The sequence below is a fragment of the Musa acuminata genome, chromosome BXJ2-8 (assembly GCF_036884655.1).
Source record: "Musa acuminata AAA Group cultivar baxijiao chromosome BXJ2-8, Cavendish_Baxijiao_AAA, whole genome shotgun sequence".
NCBI lineage: Eukaryota > Viridiplantae > Streptophyta > Magnoliopsida > Zingiberales > Musaceae > Musa > Musa acuminata.
Window position 1 is genome coordinate 35,355,342 of NC_088345.1, and position 13,532 is coordinate 35,368,873.

The window sequence follows — 13,532 nt, forward strand, 5'->3', positions numbered from 1 at the left end:
CACCCTATGAAAGTTCATGTTTCTGTCATTCCATTCAAGTCCAAAAACCTGTTTATTAAGACTTAAAGGTATATTTGAAGTTATTGTTTTTTGTATTTTTACAAGTTTAATCCTTCAATCTGATTTTCCAGGCTGTGGGATATTTTCAAAAGCTTTTACATGATTTGGATTTTGTATGTTCATTCAACATGGAGCCAGTGCTTGAAGATGTGCTACACTATGTTGTCCAGTTCCAAAAACTGCAACCTGATCTGGTTGCTAGGACTCATCTGCAGGTGTTTCTTGGATTTTAATATAATGTGATGATTGTTATCAGTTTGTTTTGATGCAGCTCATCTATGTATGCGTTGATGTAATATATGACCTTTGGGAAAGATCAAGGCTTAAGGTGATGCATTAGGCTTATATTATGGCAAGAGCTGAGCCATAAGTTCAGTGGCTTGCCCCTTGAAGTCTTCTTATAAATTATGTAGATCATATTAAATTGAAACAATTATTAGACTCGATATTTGTGACAAGCTCATTTAGTGGTCCAACATGTGACAAAAGATACATTAGGCTTTTTTAAAGAAGCTCTGAATCTCTGATCAAGCTTGAGTATGTTTAACCCTAAATATGAGTGTCATCATAACAGTAACTTCAGAGAAAAATCCATTTCATTTCCTTTTGATGGCTATAGAAATTAATGTACCAACTGCTGATGCTACCTGGGTTATTATCTTTTAGGAGAACCCTTTATCTTTCTCTTTGATGCAACAGTTACTTAAATCTGTGGTCTTTTTTCCCTTTAGCCAATGCAAATGATTTCTCTCAAACTTCAGTCCCTAACTTGCTGGTAAAACTGCTGTCTTATACTCATTAATAAGCCTGTGAAAATCGTGTGTGTGTGGATAATTTTCTCTATAAAACAGTATCTTCACATTGCCTTTACATGATGTAACAGAAGGGTTCAACAGCATAGATAATCTGATTGCTATCAGTCCTTTGCTTTGCCTGTTTATTGTTACTTTAATTTTTGAGAAATAATTTAGTATTGTGCTTCATTTTCTTGTTTATACTTATTTGCTTTGTTGTAAGTCGATTTACTTTTACCTTGGTAATAAAGTAATACTGTCTTCCTTTTTTCCTTGTGATTTATCTTTTCCTTCTCGTTCTGAACTTCTTCCAGATTTTATTGGTCCAAGATGGGAAGCTTTGCGGAAAGGATTCCTTTCATGATGTAATATCAAGGGCCTTAGCACTACCAGAACTTACAGCGGACAAAGAATTTCAGAAAAATGAATTCATAGTGCAACTTGGTCAGGTGAGAATTGAATTTACCTCAAGTCATGTTCGTGTTGTGAATTATCTATTAAAAAGCCCTTACAAATCTATGGTCATTTAATTTGATTGCTATTCTTTGCAAACATACAGTTGATTGTCAGTTTGCTTAAAATACTTTGCACAAACATTGCATGGCAACGTCGCAAGCTTGGAAAGATCTTACAGGACTGGGGTGTTCTTTCGTTACAGGTTTGTCTGAGTATAAAGAACATAGTTTATTCTCTTTAACTACAGATTCCTTTTGCTAAATACCCAGAACCAACCTCAACCATGCTGCATCTTAGGCTCCTATATTTCATGGAAATATTTATGTTGCGAATAATTTGAATTTCTTCTATTGCCAATGAGAATCTGACTTGTTTATTTATTTGACCATGAACATCCTACTTCACTGATTGAGGTTCTGGTAATACATATATTCTGATCAACACTACTAGTACCTTCTAAATTTGTTGAGCCAGTCTGTTTAGAAAAGATATCTTTTCTGTATTAGACAATTTATTTTTCAGTTCATTGCAATTAATTATTGTGTTTCTTGTTTCCATTTATGTGAACTACATGATTATCTGATCTATTTGGAATATTGGCATTTCTTGCAGATGTCTTTTCGGAAAGAAAGATTTGTTAAGATAGTATCACTCTGTTAGTTGTAGTTTGAATTAACACTTCATCATGATATTAATTCAAAGTGAAAATTTGAAAAGTAATATGAGGCTGGAGATGATATTTATAGTAAAAAAAAAGAAATTAGGAAAAAGAAGGTTGATATCACACCTAGGTCGAAAGAGATACTATGAGTATGAAGTACGAAGTACGAAAAAAAAGAGGAACTAGGTTTATACAGGAGAGATCAGTTTATTGTTACTTGTTAATGATGATTCATCTACAGGGATAATGTGGTAACGGCAAGCAATAGGTGTCAGCAGGGGCAATTGCCTGCTAACATCATCATCAGCAAACTATAAATAATTGCATGAGTACAAGAGGTGGTGCAATCTAGAGGAAGACTGGCTTTTGAGACATGCCTAATTTTAGGAGGTGAAGGTGATAAGTGGAAAGATGCTTGATGGATATTCGTAAATTGAGAACACCTATCTATTGTCATGTAATGTGATTCTAGGTCATATAATTCTTAAGGTCTTGTTTGTTGGTAATCGAGGGAGAAAAATGGTACTTGTCAAGGTTTTGCCGAATCAATCATTATCTACCCATCCGACTAACCTGGATCAAGATGGGCCATATCGAGATTGACAATAATTGCAATTCTAGCTGAATTGTTGGCTCAATCATATAATTTCCTACAAAATGAGTTAAAAATCAGAATCAAAATTTCATCTTGCTAATGATCTTCAATTAATGGAAAGGGGTTAAGAGAGAATTAAGTAAATTTTGAGAGAGATTACAGAGAAATTGGGAATGTGAAAGAGAGGGTGTGAGAGAGTGAGACTGAAGGCAGGTTTGGGGGGTTTTGGGGCCATTTTATAGCTTCCTGAAAGCCTGCCAACGGTTACCCATGTCTAGTTGGGTAGCGTCACCTCCGAGTATGGTTAGCCTGGCACCAGCCGATGCCATGTATACTGTCCCTGTACCAGCCAGTATCCCATGCTTCGTATACCAGTTCTCTGTTGGAATGGTGAATACTTCTCGTACCATACCGTACTGTATTAGATTGTGTTGCATACCATGCAACCAAGGTCTGAAGTCTAGTTTGTACTCGTATGCCAGTACATGCTGTAGTACCAAGAAGCGTGGAGGAGGAAAAGGAGAAGCCCAGGAAGCAGAGGAGTATCGGGTTGGTGGATAAACCGGAGACTGGGAGTCATGAGGGAAGTGAGGAATGAGAGAGAGAGAGTGAGCTGATGATGACAATACTGCATGGTTCCAATTCCCAAGGCCTTAATGTTCTAATAGCAAAGGTTTTCATGTAAAAAACTTACCTCATGTTACCTCATTAGTTGCTTCAAGGTTCTTATACTATTGATCAGTTTAGTAGCAGACTCTTTCTCATGTAGATATCTTTCATTTCAAGTAAGTATTTATTAGACAAAGATGCATATTGTATTTATGTATGTTTTTGTTTAGTTCACATGCATAGGGGAAAAATCACTGACTTGATGGATTTTGTTCCACAGTTGGAGATGGCCTTCAAAAGAGAGTTTGGAGACAGGTTGAATGTCATGGTTGATGAGGTAGATTGTGTTTATAGTATTTCTTGAATTTTCTTTTATTTGATCATACTGTCTTATCCACATTTCAGTAGATTTCAAATTGTTGTACAGAATATGTGCATGAAAGTCTCAAGACGTCTCCTTATATGGACGGATGAGCATACTTACTGGATTGCTTCTCGGTTTCTTACGTTGGGTTTTGAATTGGAGCTATATTCTCCTAATGAATACTGCATGGTCTATTGGTATATGTATGTTGTTCTAATGAGGCTTATGGAGAAGATGCAGATGCGGATAGCCATCAATAGTGAAACATGTAAGTCTTATCTAACTTTTGAATGACATTCTTGTGATAGCTGGCCTGAATCTTTATCAAAATGGCACTTATTTTCTTACCTCGAATGTAAATTGTTTGATCTTTTAATTTTATAAATTATATCTTTTTGGATGTTCCTCCATTTTATCCAAATTGGAGCTCATTGCATCTGGAATACGTTGTATTGCATGGGCAAGAAGATCAAATAATCTATCCTATATTCCGATTAGGTCAATATATTATGTCAAATAACCAGCAGAAATTCCTTGACGTGATATGCTGTACTTGGATGGGAATGGATGGGAACATGGCTTACATGCTTTTGTCTTAGTGTTTTCTTTATCTTTTAGGTCTTAGGTGGACTTATTTAAATTTTAAACCATCTTTTATTTCTCTATAACTTTGATGGTGTTCTCAAGTACATTAGTTATTGCTTTGATTTGCATGGTATCAGTAAATATGGATGGTGCCATGAACAAATACGTTAGTAGATTTTGCTAGGTTTGTCTCCCTAGCAAAGTTTAGCTTTTTAAAGAAGTGTGTACTTTGATCATATAATCAAAGTTCTGTACAGTGATCATATGATCAAAGTGCCAAACAGTGATCAAGAAATCTAAGTGGCCCCAATAGTAAGAAGGCATGGTATGCTCAAAATTCTTAGGTTACTTTTGAAAGGTATTTTGGTACCTCATGTATCTAAATTCTAGTCACCAAAGACTAATAATTATGCAGAATCTCTAGCTTCATCAGCTTAAGCAATCTCTCCAGCTCTTGTCTCTTTTTGTTGTTGGCCTGAGTTTATTGGATGGCAAGTTGACAAAACAATCTTTCCTTCTAGAATCCTTATCAAGTTGGTAATTTCATTGTGATTTCTTAGGTTCTCCTAGACTCCTATCATTACAACCCCATCCATGATAAATTGCAAACAACATGAGTTTTGATTCTACTCACAAAATATTGATTTCTTTGTTATTATGGAGTTCTCAGTAATTATTCCATTTTCTAGATCATTGTCACTTCATGTATTAGATGCATAATTTAAGGTATCAGTCGATTTCCAATACATGATTTCAACTAGAGCTAGTTGGTTTTGGTCAATTTTGGTTGAATTCATAGCCTTACAAGAAAAAGAAGTAGGAGGTGAAGGAGAAGGAAAGAGAAGCCAAATGAAGCAATAATTGAGAGAAAGGTTATTGAGAGACAATTATTATCACTGACATTGTTGCAATCAAGGTATGCAATACCGTACCGTACCGGTGTTTCGAGGTTGGCTCGGTATGGTACGGTATCGTGTACCGAGCGATACGCTAGGGCATACCGAGCGGTACACCTAATTTAGGTGTAAAACCTTCCGAAAATACTTGAAATTAAAAAAAAGTTAGGATAGGATTTTTAAGTTAGAAATAAATATAGTAATTGCATAAGTCTAGCAAAATCAATATAAATTAGGTAAGAATAGTATCACATATCTTTTTCGGGTTTTGAAGAATATCTTGTGCAAGGTTCATATTTCAGTCCATTACGGATTATCTTTATGTAAATATTGAAATATCTACCGAAAAATCATTTGAATTGTCAGACTATTTTGTTACAATATGAGCTCTAAAATTCAAATGAATTAAATAATCACATATGTAGATATACTTGATTGTTGATTCTACTACCAAAACGAATGACGGGCCTCCACGGGTGGTGGATCGAGGTCCTCGATCCTATACATCTGCATATCAATATGATATGTTTGTTGGACCCAATCATGAAATTGATCCCATGACATAGTGTATTGATACACCGTATGCCATTAATGCATCAATGTGGTGCTGATCGTAGGCTGATCGTCATGAATCATATTTGTCCGAGGCAACTCTTGAGGCATATATTGGTGAATGTCAAAGTTTTTACTTTTGCTACTGATTTGCAGCTCTGTATCATACTGTTGCTTAGAGAAGGATGACCAACTATCACAATACTGTTGTTGCCCATATGATTCTCTATAATACGATGGCTGTGAATACGATGAGCTTTTTTCTGTGTCTATATCATGTAGGCTTTGTCGCATCTACTCAAATTCATCCACTACCTTCCCCTTCCCCTTCCCCTTTCCGTGCATAAACTTGAGCAGTACCTTGTCGAGTTCCATGATCTGAATCTTGGGTGGCATGTGTAAAATATTGCTCCTTAGTCCATGCACCACCCTCAAGTTGTGTAGACGAGACCAATGACTGCCCGGCATCACCACCATCATCCGTCAAGGCACTACTGTCTGTGTTGCTGTCATATCTTTGGACAAGCGAGTTGCTGAATGTGATTGTGAAGGTGTCTCATCGCCCGACTCGATTCTTTCCAACGATGCAATTGATGCTACTGCCTTCCCCTTTGCCTTTGCATGCTGGGTGGATGACTATGACCGTTAGGTGTCTGTAGTTCCTCGAGTAGTTTGACTCGATGTTGTTTGACTCCTGCCACGATCGAGGGGGATTTTTTATCTGTTGGGGTTGTGCTTCTTCTTATTCTATTGTCTCAGTGATAAAACGTGAAGGACGTTGAGGATCTCCCTCCTCATCAAGTAGAGGATCCTCTTGGTTCTCTGCTACTTCAACCCAATCTAACATTGGCTTTGAATCTTCGTTGTAGAATTGGAGGTCAATGGGATCAATATCTGGTTCCTTTGGCTCTTTCTCCAACTCAGCACATCGCAATCTTAGTCGTATGTTATAATGGACATATACTAGTTTCTCTAATCGTCTGTAGGAGAGTTTATTACGGACCTTTATGTGAATCAATACAAACGATGACCAATTACGTTCGCAACCACTAGATGTTGTTTATAAAAGTACACGAACGACAACCTTCCTTAAATGTGGTGCATCCCTTCCAAATTGTAGCCACTACTCGATTGCAAAAAAGATATAAATAAGATTTTATTAGCATAACAAATAATTAACATTAAATATAATTGATAATAAATATGTGTAACTTTTCCTCATCAGGATCCACAGTGTAACGACACGATACAGCTACAACGTCGGAGAATGAACCAACTGTTTCTCGAAATAATCGACCCTCCATAAGAGTATCGGCTGCATCAGTAGTGTTTGGCAAGAGCCGATATATAACATTTCATAGTATCGTTAGTAAATCATTTTGCGTTCCGAGAGCATATCGATATTGAATTGTCGGGTTTAGATAATACGCTGCCAGACATAATTTTGTTAGTATATTTTTTTATTATCTAAAAATAATAAATTAAATTATTTTGAATATGAATTTACTTGCATTATGGATATCTTGATCCATATGAACTTCGGTCTAACGATCAATGATCCGTACGTATTGGTCGGCCTTAAAATCATCTTTGAATGCTTTCCTGACCTTCTCTCTTACTGAAATCAGTATATATTTAAGATACGACATCTGAGGATGCTTGTTCATATCGACCTTACGGAGGACAATATAAAGTGGTTCCACACCTTTTATAATTTCTATCGTAGTCTCCCAAAATCTAGAGGAAAGAATGGACTTTTCTATCTTCGTTCCATCGCTTAATCTCGAATATCTGGATTCAGACCACTCTTGTGAGGTGACCATTTCCTTCAAACCATGCCTTTTTTGCTGTAATGACTTTAATGTAATAAAATTGGTAGCAAACCGAGTAATTCCAGGTTGGAATATCTCACCGTTTACATACTTTTGCATTAAAGCGTGGACCCAATGATGATTAAATATAAACTTTGTAATTAATTGTGTTCGAGCTACACAATTCTTGACCGGATCCAACTCACCAATATCCTTCAGCATTAGATTTATGCAATGAGCTGCACATGGAGTCCAAAACAAAGTTTTTCTTTATTCCATCAATTGCAAATCGGCCTTTCTGAAATTCGCTCCATTGTCGGTTATTATTTGGACAACATATTGTGGTCCAATCTCCTCTACTATAGTGTCAATCAAGCTCTCAATGTAGTTTGCATCTTGGATCTTTTCAGAAGCATTAACGGACTTATGAAACACCACTCTTTTGTTGCAATAAACAAGAAAGTTGATGATACTCATTCTTGTTGGTCCTATCCAGCTGTCACACATCAGTGTCACCCCATATTCGTCCCATTGTCTTTTGAAAGATTTGATCAAATCCTTTAGTTCTGCCACCTCTTCATCTAAGTACACGTCGTAAATCTCCTTCGGTGTTGGAGGTTAGATCCCTGTGCTAGACTTTTGAATAGAAGAGACCATGCTCTGATAATACGGATCTTGGGCTGTGTTGGTTGGGATCCTGTGGAAGTTGAACCATTTTGAGATTATCTTCCTAATATCCCGTTTTTTTTCTTTTGTGTATGCATCGTCAATCCGTGTTTGTTTTGTTGTTTATGGGGGATAGGCTTGCGGATCAATATCAACAATATATGGTGCAGACCACCTGCCAAGACCTTTCATAAAACCACGGAGTCCACCATACCTCATGCTACTAGTTCGGCCTAACTGAGAAGGAGCAGTTGGTTGCCTCATGCTGGTCGACCTTTGGATTCCACTACCACTGCCATGCTCCAACTGTGAGTCAGGTCGTTGATGCCTCATTGCTTCATCGATCGTATACTGATGCTCCACTGCCATGCACGAATCTCAGGTATGACATCCGGGTTGACTTGATCGCCGCAACCCTCATACTGATCATAAATCGGTTCCTGTGTAGCTCTATAATATTCTTCCTCAACTCTTGCCTTTGTTTTAATGTATCTTCCTTTGCTTGTTGTAGTTTGCTTTGAAATAATTTACGTATCTCCGTCGGAATCTTCTTGCATTTTGCAACATCAGGATATCCGTCAGCCAAATGCATTTTCACCCGTGTTATTCCTCCACCCTTGCCAATGTATCTATAATAAATACATTGCCAATGATAACGGTTCCTATCTATCTTTCGGGTATGAACCTATGCATCATCATGTGGTTGTTCTTTTGGTGTCATAATCCTATCAAATTTAAATCAAATAAACTATAAAGTATAAACATATTGAATTGACCAAATATTGATAAAAAATCAATAATCACAGCATTAAATAATTTTATTAAAACATAACTAATCATATTTTATTATCATAAATATGTTACATATATAAAAGAAGCATTAAATACATAATTTTGATCCAATATTGTTCAAATTATGATAAAATCATCATTAGATACACATATCACCTGATTAACATAGTTAATTTTTCACTAATTACTTCTCTTTCAACATTATAAACATGACAAACACCTTAAGTATCAAACACATTGAATTGACATAAAATCGATCAAATTTTGATTAAATCATCATTAAAATGATTAATTACAGCATTAAATAACTTTAATAAAATTTAATTAAACTTATTTTACCATCATATAATGTCAAACACATAAAAAAAAATTAGATATGTAATTTTGATCCAATATGATTCAAATTATGATAAAATCATCATTAGATACACTAATTATATGATTAACATAGTTAATTTTTTACTAATTACTTCTCTTTCAACACTATAAACCTGGCAAATACTCTAATAGGTATTAAACACATTGAATTGACATAAAATCCAACAAATTTTGATTAAATCATCATTAAAATGACTAATCGCAGCATTCAATAACTTTAATAAAACCTAATTAAACTTATTTTACTATCATAAATATTTTTCAATATTTAATATGCATGAAATATAAATATTTGACCTATTAAGTATCTAATTTCGAATTAATCAATATTAAACACACTAATCATAATATTAAAGATTTTAATTACTCTCTAATTAAAGAAAGGGAATACATACCTCTTAATTAGAAAGTTCTTCCTCTTAATCTTCCCAAATTATCCTCGATTAAATTCACAAATCGTTGTTTTGTAGAGTGTAGGAAAGCACAAATGTGAGAAAAAAGAGTTTGAGATAGTTTAAAAGAGAATGAAAATGTAATGGAGTGAAATAGGGGAGAAGAAGGGTTTAAATACTATGAGAAAGGGCTTCAACGGTCAATTTGACCGTTGGAGCATTGTAGCACTATTACAGTGCGGTAACGGTCGATTTCGATCGTTACCGAGTTGTGCCGAGCGGTAACGGTTGAAATTTCGATCGTTGCCGCCCGATATTACCCCGTATCGTCCGATACGGGGTGCTTTTAAATGTTCCGCCCGGTAGCGGGCGGTCCGCGTACCGGTATGCCGTCGGACCGGTACATACCGCTTGTACCAGGCGGTACCATTCGAAATTGCATACCTTAGTTGCAATAATTGTCATCTACTGTCACATAAAATAATAGAGAGAACGGAGTGAGAAAAGTGAACAACAGAGAATAGACCTCGACCTTTCAAGAAAATAGGGATACTACAAGGACAATGAAGATGCGATAGGCTTACAATTTAGTCCTGAACTTTTTCTTTGTTTATCTGCTTCTGCATTAAATAGGGATAATACAAGGACAATGAAGATGCGATAGGCTTACGATTTAGTCCTGAACTTTTTCTTTCTTTATCTGCTTCTGCATTAATCTACACTTGCATAATGTTTAGAGCAACACAAGGCTGAATTGTGATCTTCAATTATCTTCAGTTCTGTAAATTGAAACTTTTAAAATCTTTTGTATGATATATAATACTTATTTATTATGATATTTTTTATTTTTAGTGTTATTATTAATTTTCGAATAAACTTTTATTATTTACGATAATGATTCACTTATACTTTTCATGTTATTCTTATACAATATTTTTATTTTTTATATTGCGGTTTCATTGTTTTTCTTGAGAAGATAAATATTTTATGAAATATGAAGATGAAAAAATCTTTTAGCATATAATATTTTGATTTTCACTAATTTTAATTTGTAGTTTTCATGTTTTACTAACTTTTATAACTTCTAAACTTTTTGTTTACTTCTAAAACATTTTATTGACCGATTTTGATTCTCTATGATTTCGTACACGTTATCCTTGGACAATCATATCCCAGCAACGATCTTGGAAGTTGGAACTGTGATCAGATGGCCAAGGAGTTGGGCCAACTTCCTGGATATGCTGCTAAAGCTAGTGGAGTTGTTGGACTTAGTTCTACAATTACATTGGATAATAATTGGTGTATGCCTCTTAATGGGCTCAAAGGATCTTTGCTTTCTGGATACTCTTTTTTCGTGTGAATTTTGGTGTCTTGATAGTGGTTTTAAATAGGCATTGACCTCTTAAGCTATCTCTAATTTTAGTGGAAAATTTTCCAGAGACGAGCGTTAAGGGTTTCTTTATTATTAAGAGCAACATCATCTATAAGAACCAAAGATGGTTTCTTCTATCTCCCATCTACTTGATTTTTTTGCTAAGAATACAAGCACGATGACTTAAAGAAACTGCATGCACCTCTCTCTCGTGCACCATTCTCCTTGCATCATCTGCCCACTCTCATGCCGCCCCAAGCCTTACTGAATCTATATTCATCCTTCTTTGTCACCCTTGCCATGTCTTCTTCTCCATCATTCACTGCCTCCTTGTCCTCTACATCTTCGCTGCCTACTTTCCTCTTCCTTTTGTTGCATCCTCCCATTCTCTTCTTCACCTCCTCCTCTTCTATTTCTCCTCTTTGTCCTCCTCTTCTATTTCTCTTCCACGTCATCCTCCCCTCCCTCCTCTTCCCCTTATTTGTACCACTTGATGTTCCAGCATGCCTTGTATAGATACGTCGAACGGGTCTTACCCATACAGACCAACACAAGTTCGATACTCAAAATTGAGAACCTTGCTTAGAACATAACCTACTTTGTATAAACAATTTGTTTTTGTTATCCTGGATTGGGGATTTGATTAACTTATTGGAGGTCATCATATTTTAGAACTTCAATACAATATATGTAGGCCTCTTTATTCTTCCACCAAGTGTGGATTGGACTACACTACTCCAAGCCTAATTCTTTTTCTTGATCATTTACAACAAGGATTATATCTCAGTTACGTATGTATACTAGTACTCAAACGGTTTGGTACAATATGAATGTCTACCCATATCATGTGTCAGTATGGGCTGATACTGACCAATATGATCAGTTTGGCAGAGAACTAGACCGATGAATGAACATATGATTCATGTATTATGAACATATGACCAAAAATGAAATGTCATACATTGTAAATAATCCATGACCACCAAACGGATGATTCAAAGGACGGTAGTTCTAAGTCAATATTATACATTCAAGAATCCATGCCAGAGAATGCTGCCACTGCATCTGGTCTGATATTAATTGACAGTATGCATCTGATGTAGTAGTGGTATTGTCATCACAAAGCTATTGTAGTAGGTTGTTGAGTCAAAGTATGACTATGGTAAGTACAGTTGCTCCAACTATAGACTCTTGACTGTTATCACTGTATTAACATTTTCAGCCATATGATGTATCAGATTTTGAGGAAAAGAACCAACACATTCCATGATATACTAGTCATGAGAATTGTGTTGGTAGAAACCATAAATACTTGGAATTCCTTATCTCAACTCCCCGATATCACTGTCTTCCTTTTGTCCTGGTCTTTCTGTCCATAAACCAATGGGGTGAATCCATGTGTTTCATGATCATGTTGATTGGTAGTGAAATACTGTTCCTCAGTCCACACGTCACCTCTATGCCTACTTACTGAGAATGTAAGATCCCTGGTCCTAGCCGCTGTCATTGGTATAAACACATTTTCTTCTCATTATCATATGTTTGATGGAGATGTTTCTTCATCCGAACAGACTTATTGCTCATTGATGTTATCTACATTCTCATTGTTTCTCTCCTGTGTGTACTTATTTATCTTCATATTGAATCATGCAAAACTCTTAGAGTAAATGTATCTGTTTTGTGCTCTGTTTGTTTATCTAGCTCATGGCTGCATAATCGTAGATGCATATTAAAGTGAATCTACACCAACTTCTCATGGTGTTTCAACGATAATCATATGCAAACTTTGGTGTGTAACAATGAGAAACAATGAGAATGTGGACTGTTACATTTAATCATTGGATAATGTGGTCTATGATGCAATTTACTCTTTTCTTCAAGTGAGATGGTGATCCTCCATATCATAGTTGCTAATCAGCTGTAAATTAGGTTACTTTATAGTTCTGATTAGAGCCGAATGAAGCACAAACTGTACTTGTTAATTGTGTTACTAAGATCGATGCTATTTCGGTAGTCAATGTCAGTGTTCTTGCTAAAGATGCCATAAGCCCCTTGAAGTAAATGCCCCTAAAGTAACTTAAGTCAACTGTTCACACCTACTGTGTTAGATTACTTGGTATAATGATTCATTAATTTCATTTAGCTCACGAGTGATCTCACTCACATTTGAGGTGCTTGATTCTAGTCAAGTGATGACAATCCAAAGTGTCAGTAAGAGGTTATCATCAGTGGTAAGATTATACCGAATTGATATACAGATCCAAGGCATAACCTATATCAAGCCAATATATATTAAAAATTGCGGACTATAATTATAAAAACTTTGAATAATAACATTATATTTCTTCTTATCAGCCATGTGAAAGTCTCTGGACATTTCAGTGTCCTATCTATAATAAATGATGTCAATATAAGGTTCAACTTCCTTTTCTCCTCCCTACCATTAGAATTGGAAGTTGTCTCTAACTTCCTAGGAAATTTTAGCTTTTCTTTTTTCCTTTATTCTCTGGAAAGTGAAATGGTTTTCCAAACCATACTTTGCATTATTT

At 35.6% G+C, this 13,532-nt stretch overlaps 1 protein-coding gene across 1 annotated transcript in view; it reads left to right on the forward strand.

Annotated features, from left to right (window-relative positions):
* Positions 1–13,532, forward strand: part of LOC135619404 (uncharacterized) — a 32,246-nt gene that overhangs the window by 17,102 nt on the left and 1,612 nt on the right. The window contains exons 8-12 of the mRNA XM_065121387.1: positions 132–275; positions 1,169–1,303; positions 1,414–1,512; positions 3,456–3,512; positions 3,603–3,807. Of these exons, the coding sequence (XP_064977459.1) occupies positions 132–275; positions 1,169–1,303; positions 1,414–1,512; positions 3,456–3,512; positions 3,603–3,807 (640 nt within the window). The remainder of the gene's footprint in view (positions 1–131; positions 276–1,168; positions 1,304–1,413; positions 1,513–3,455; positions 3,513–3,602; positions 3,808–13,532) is intronic.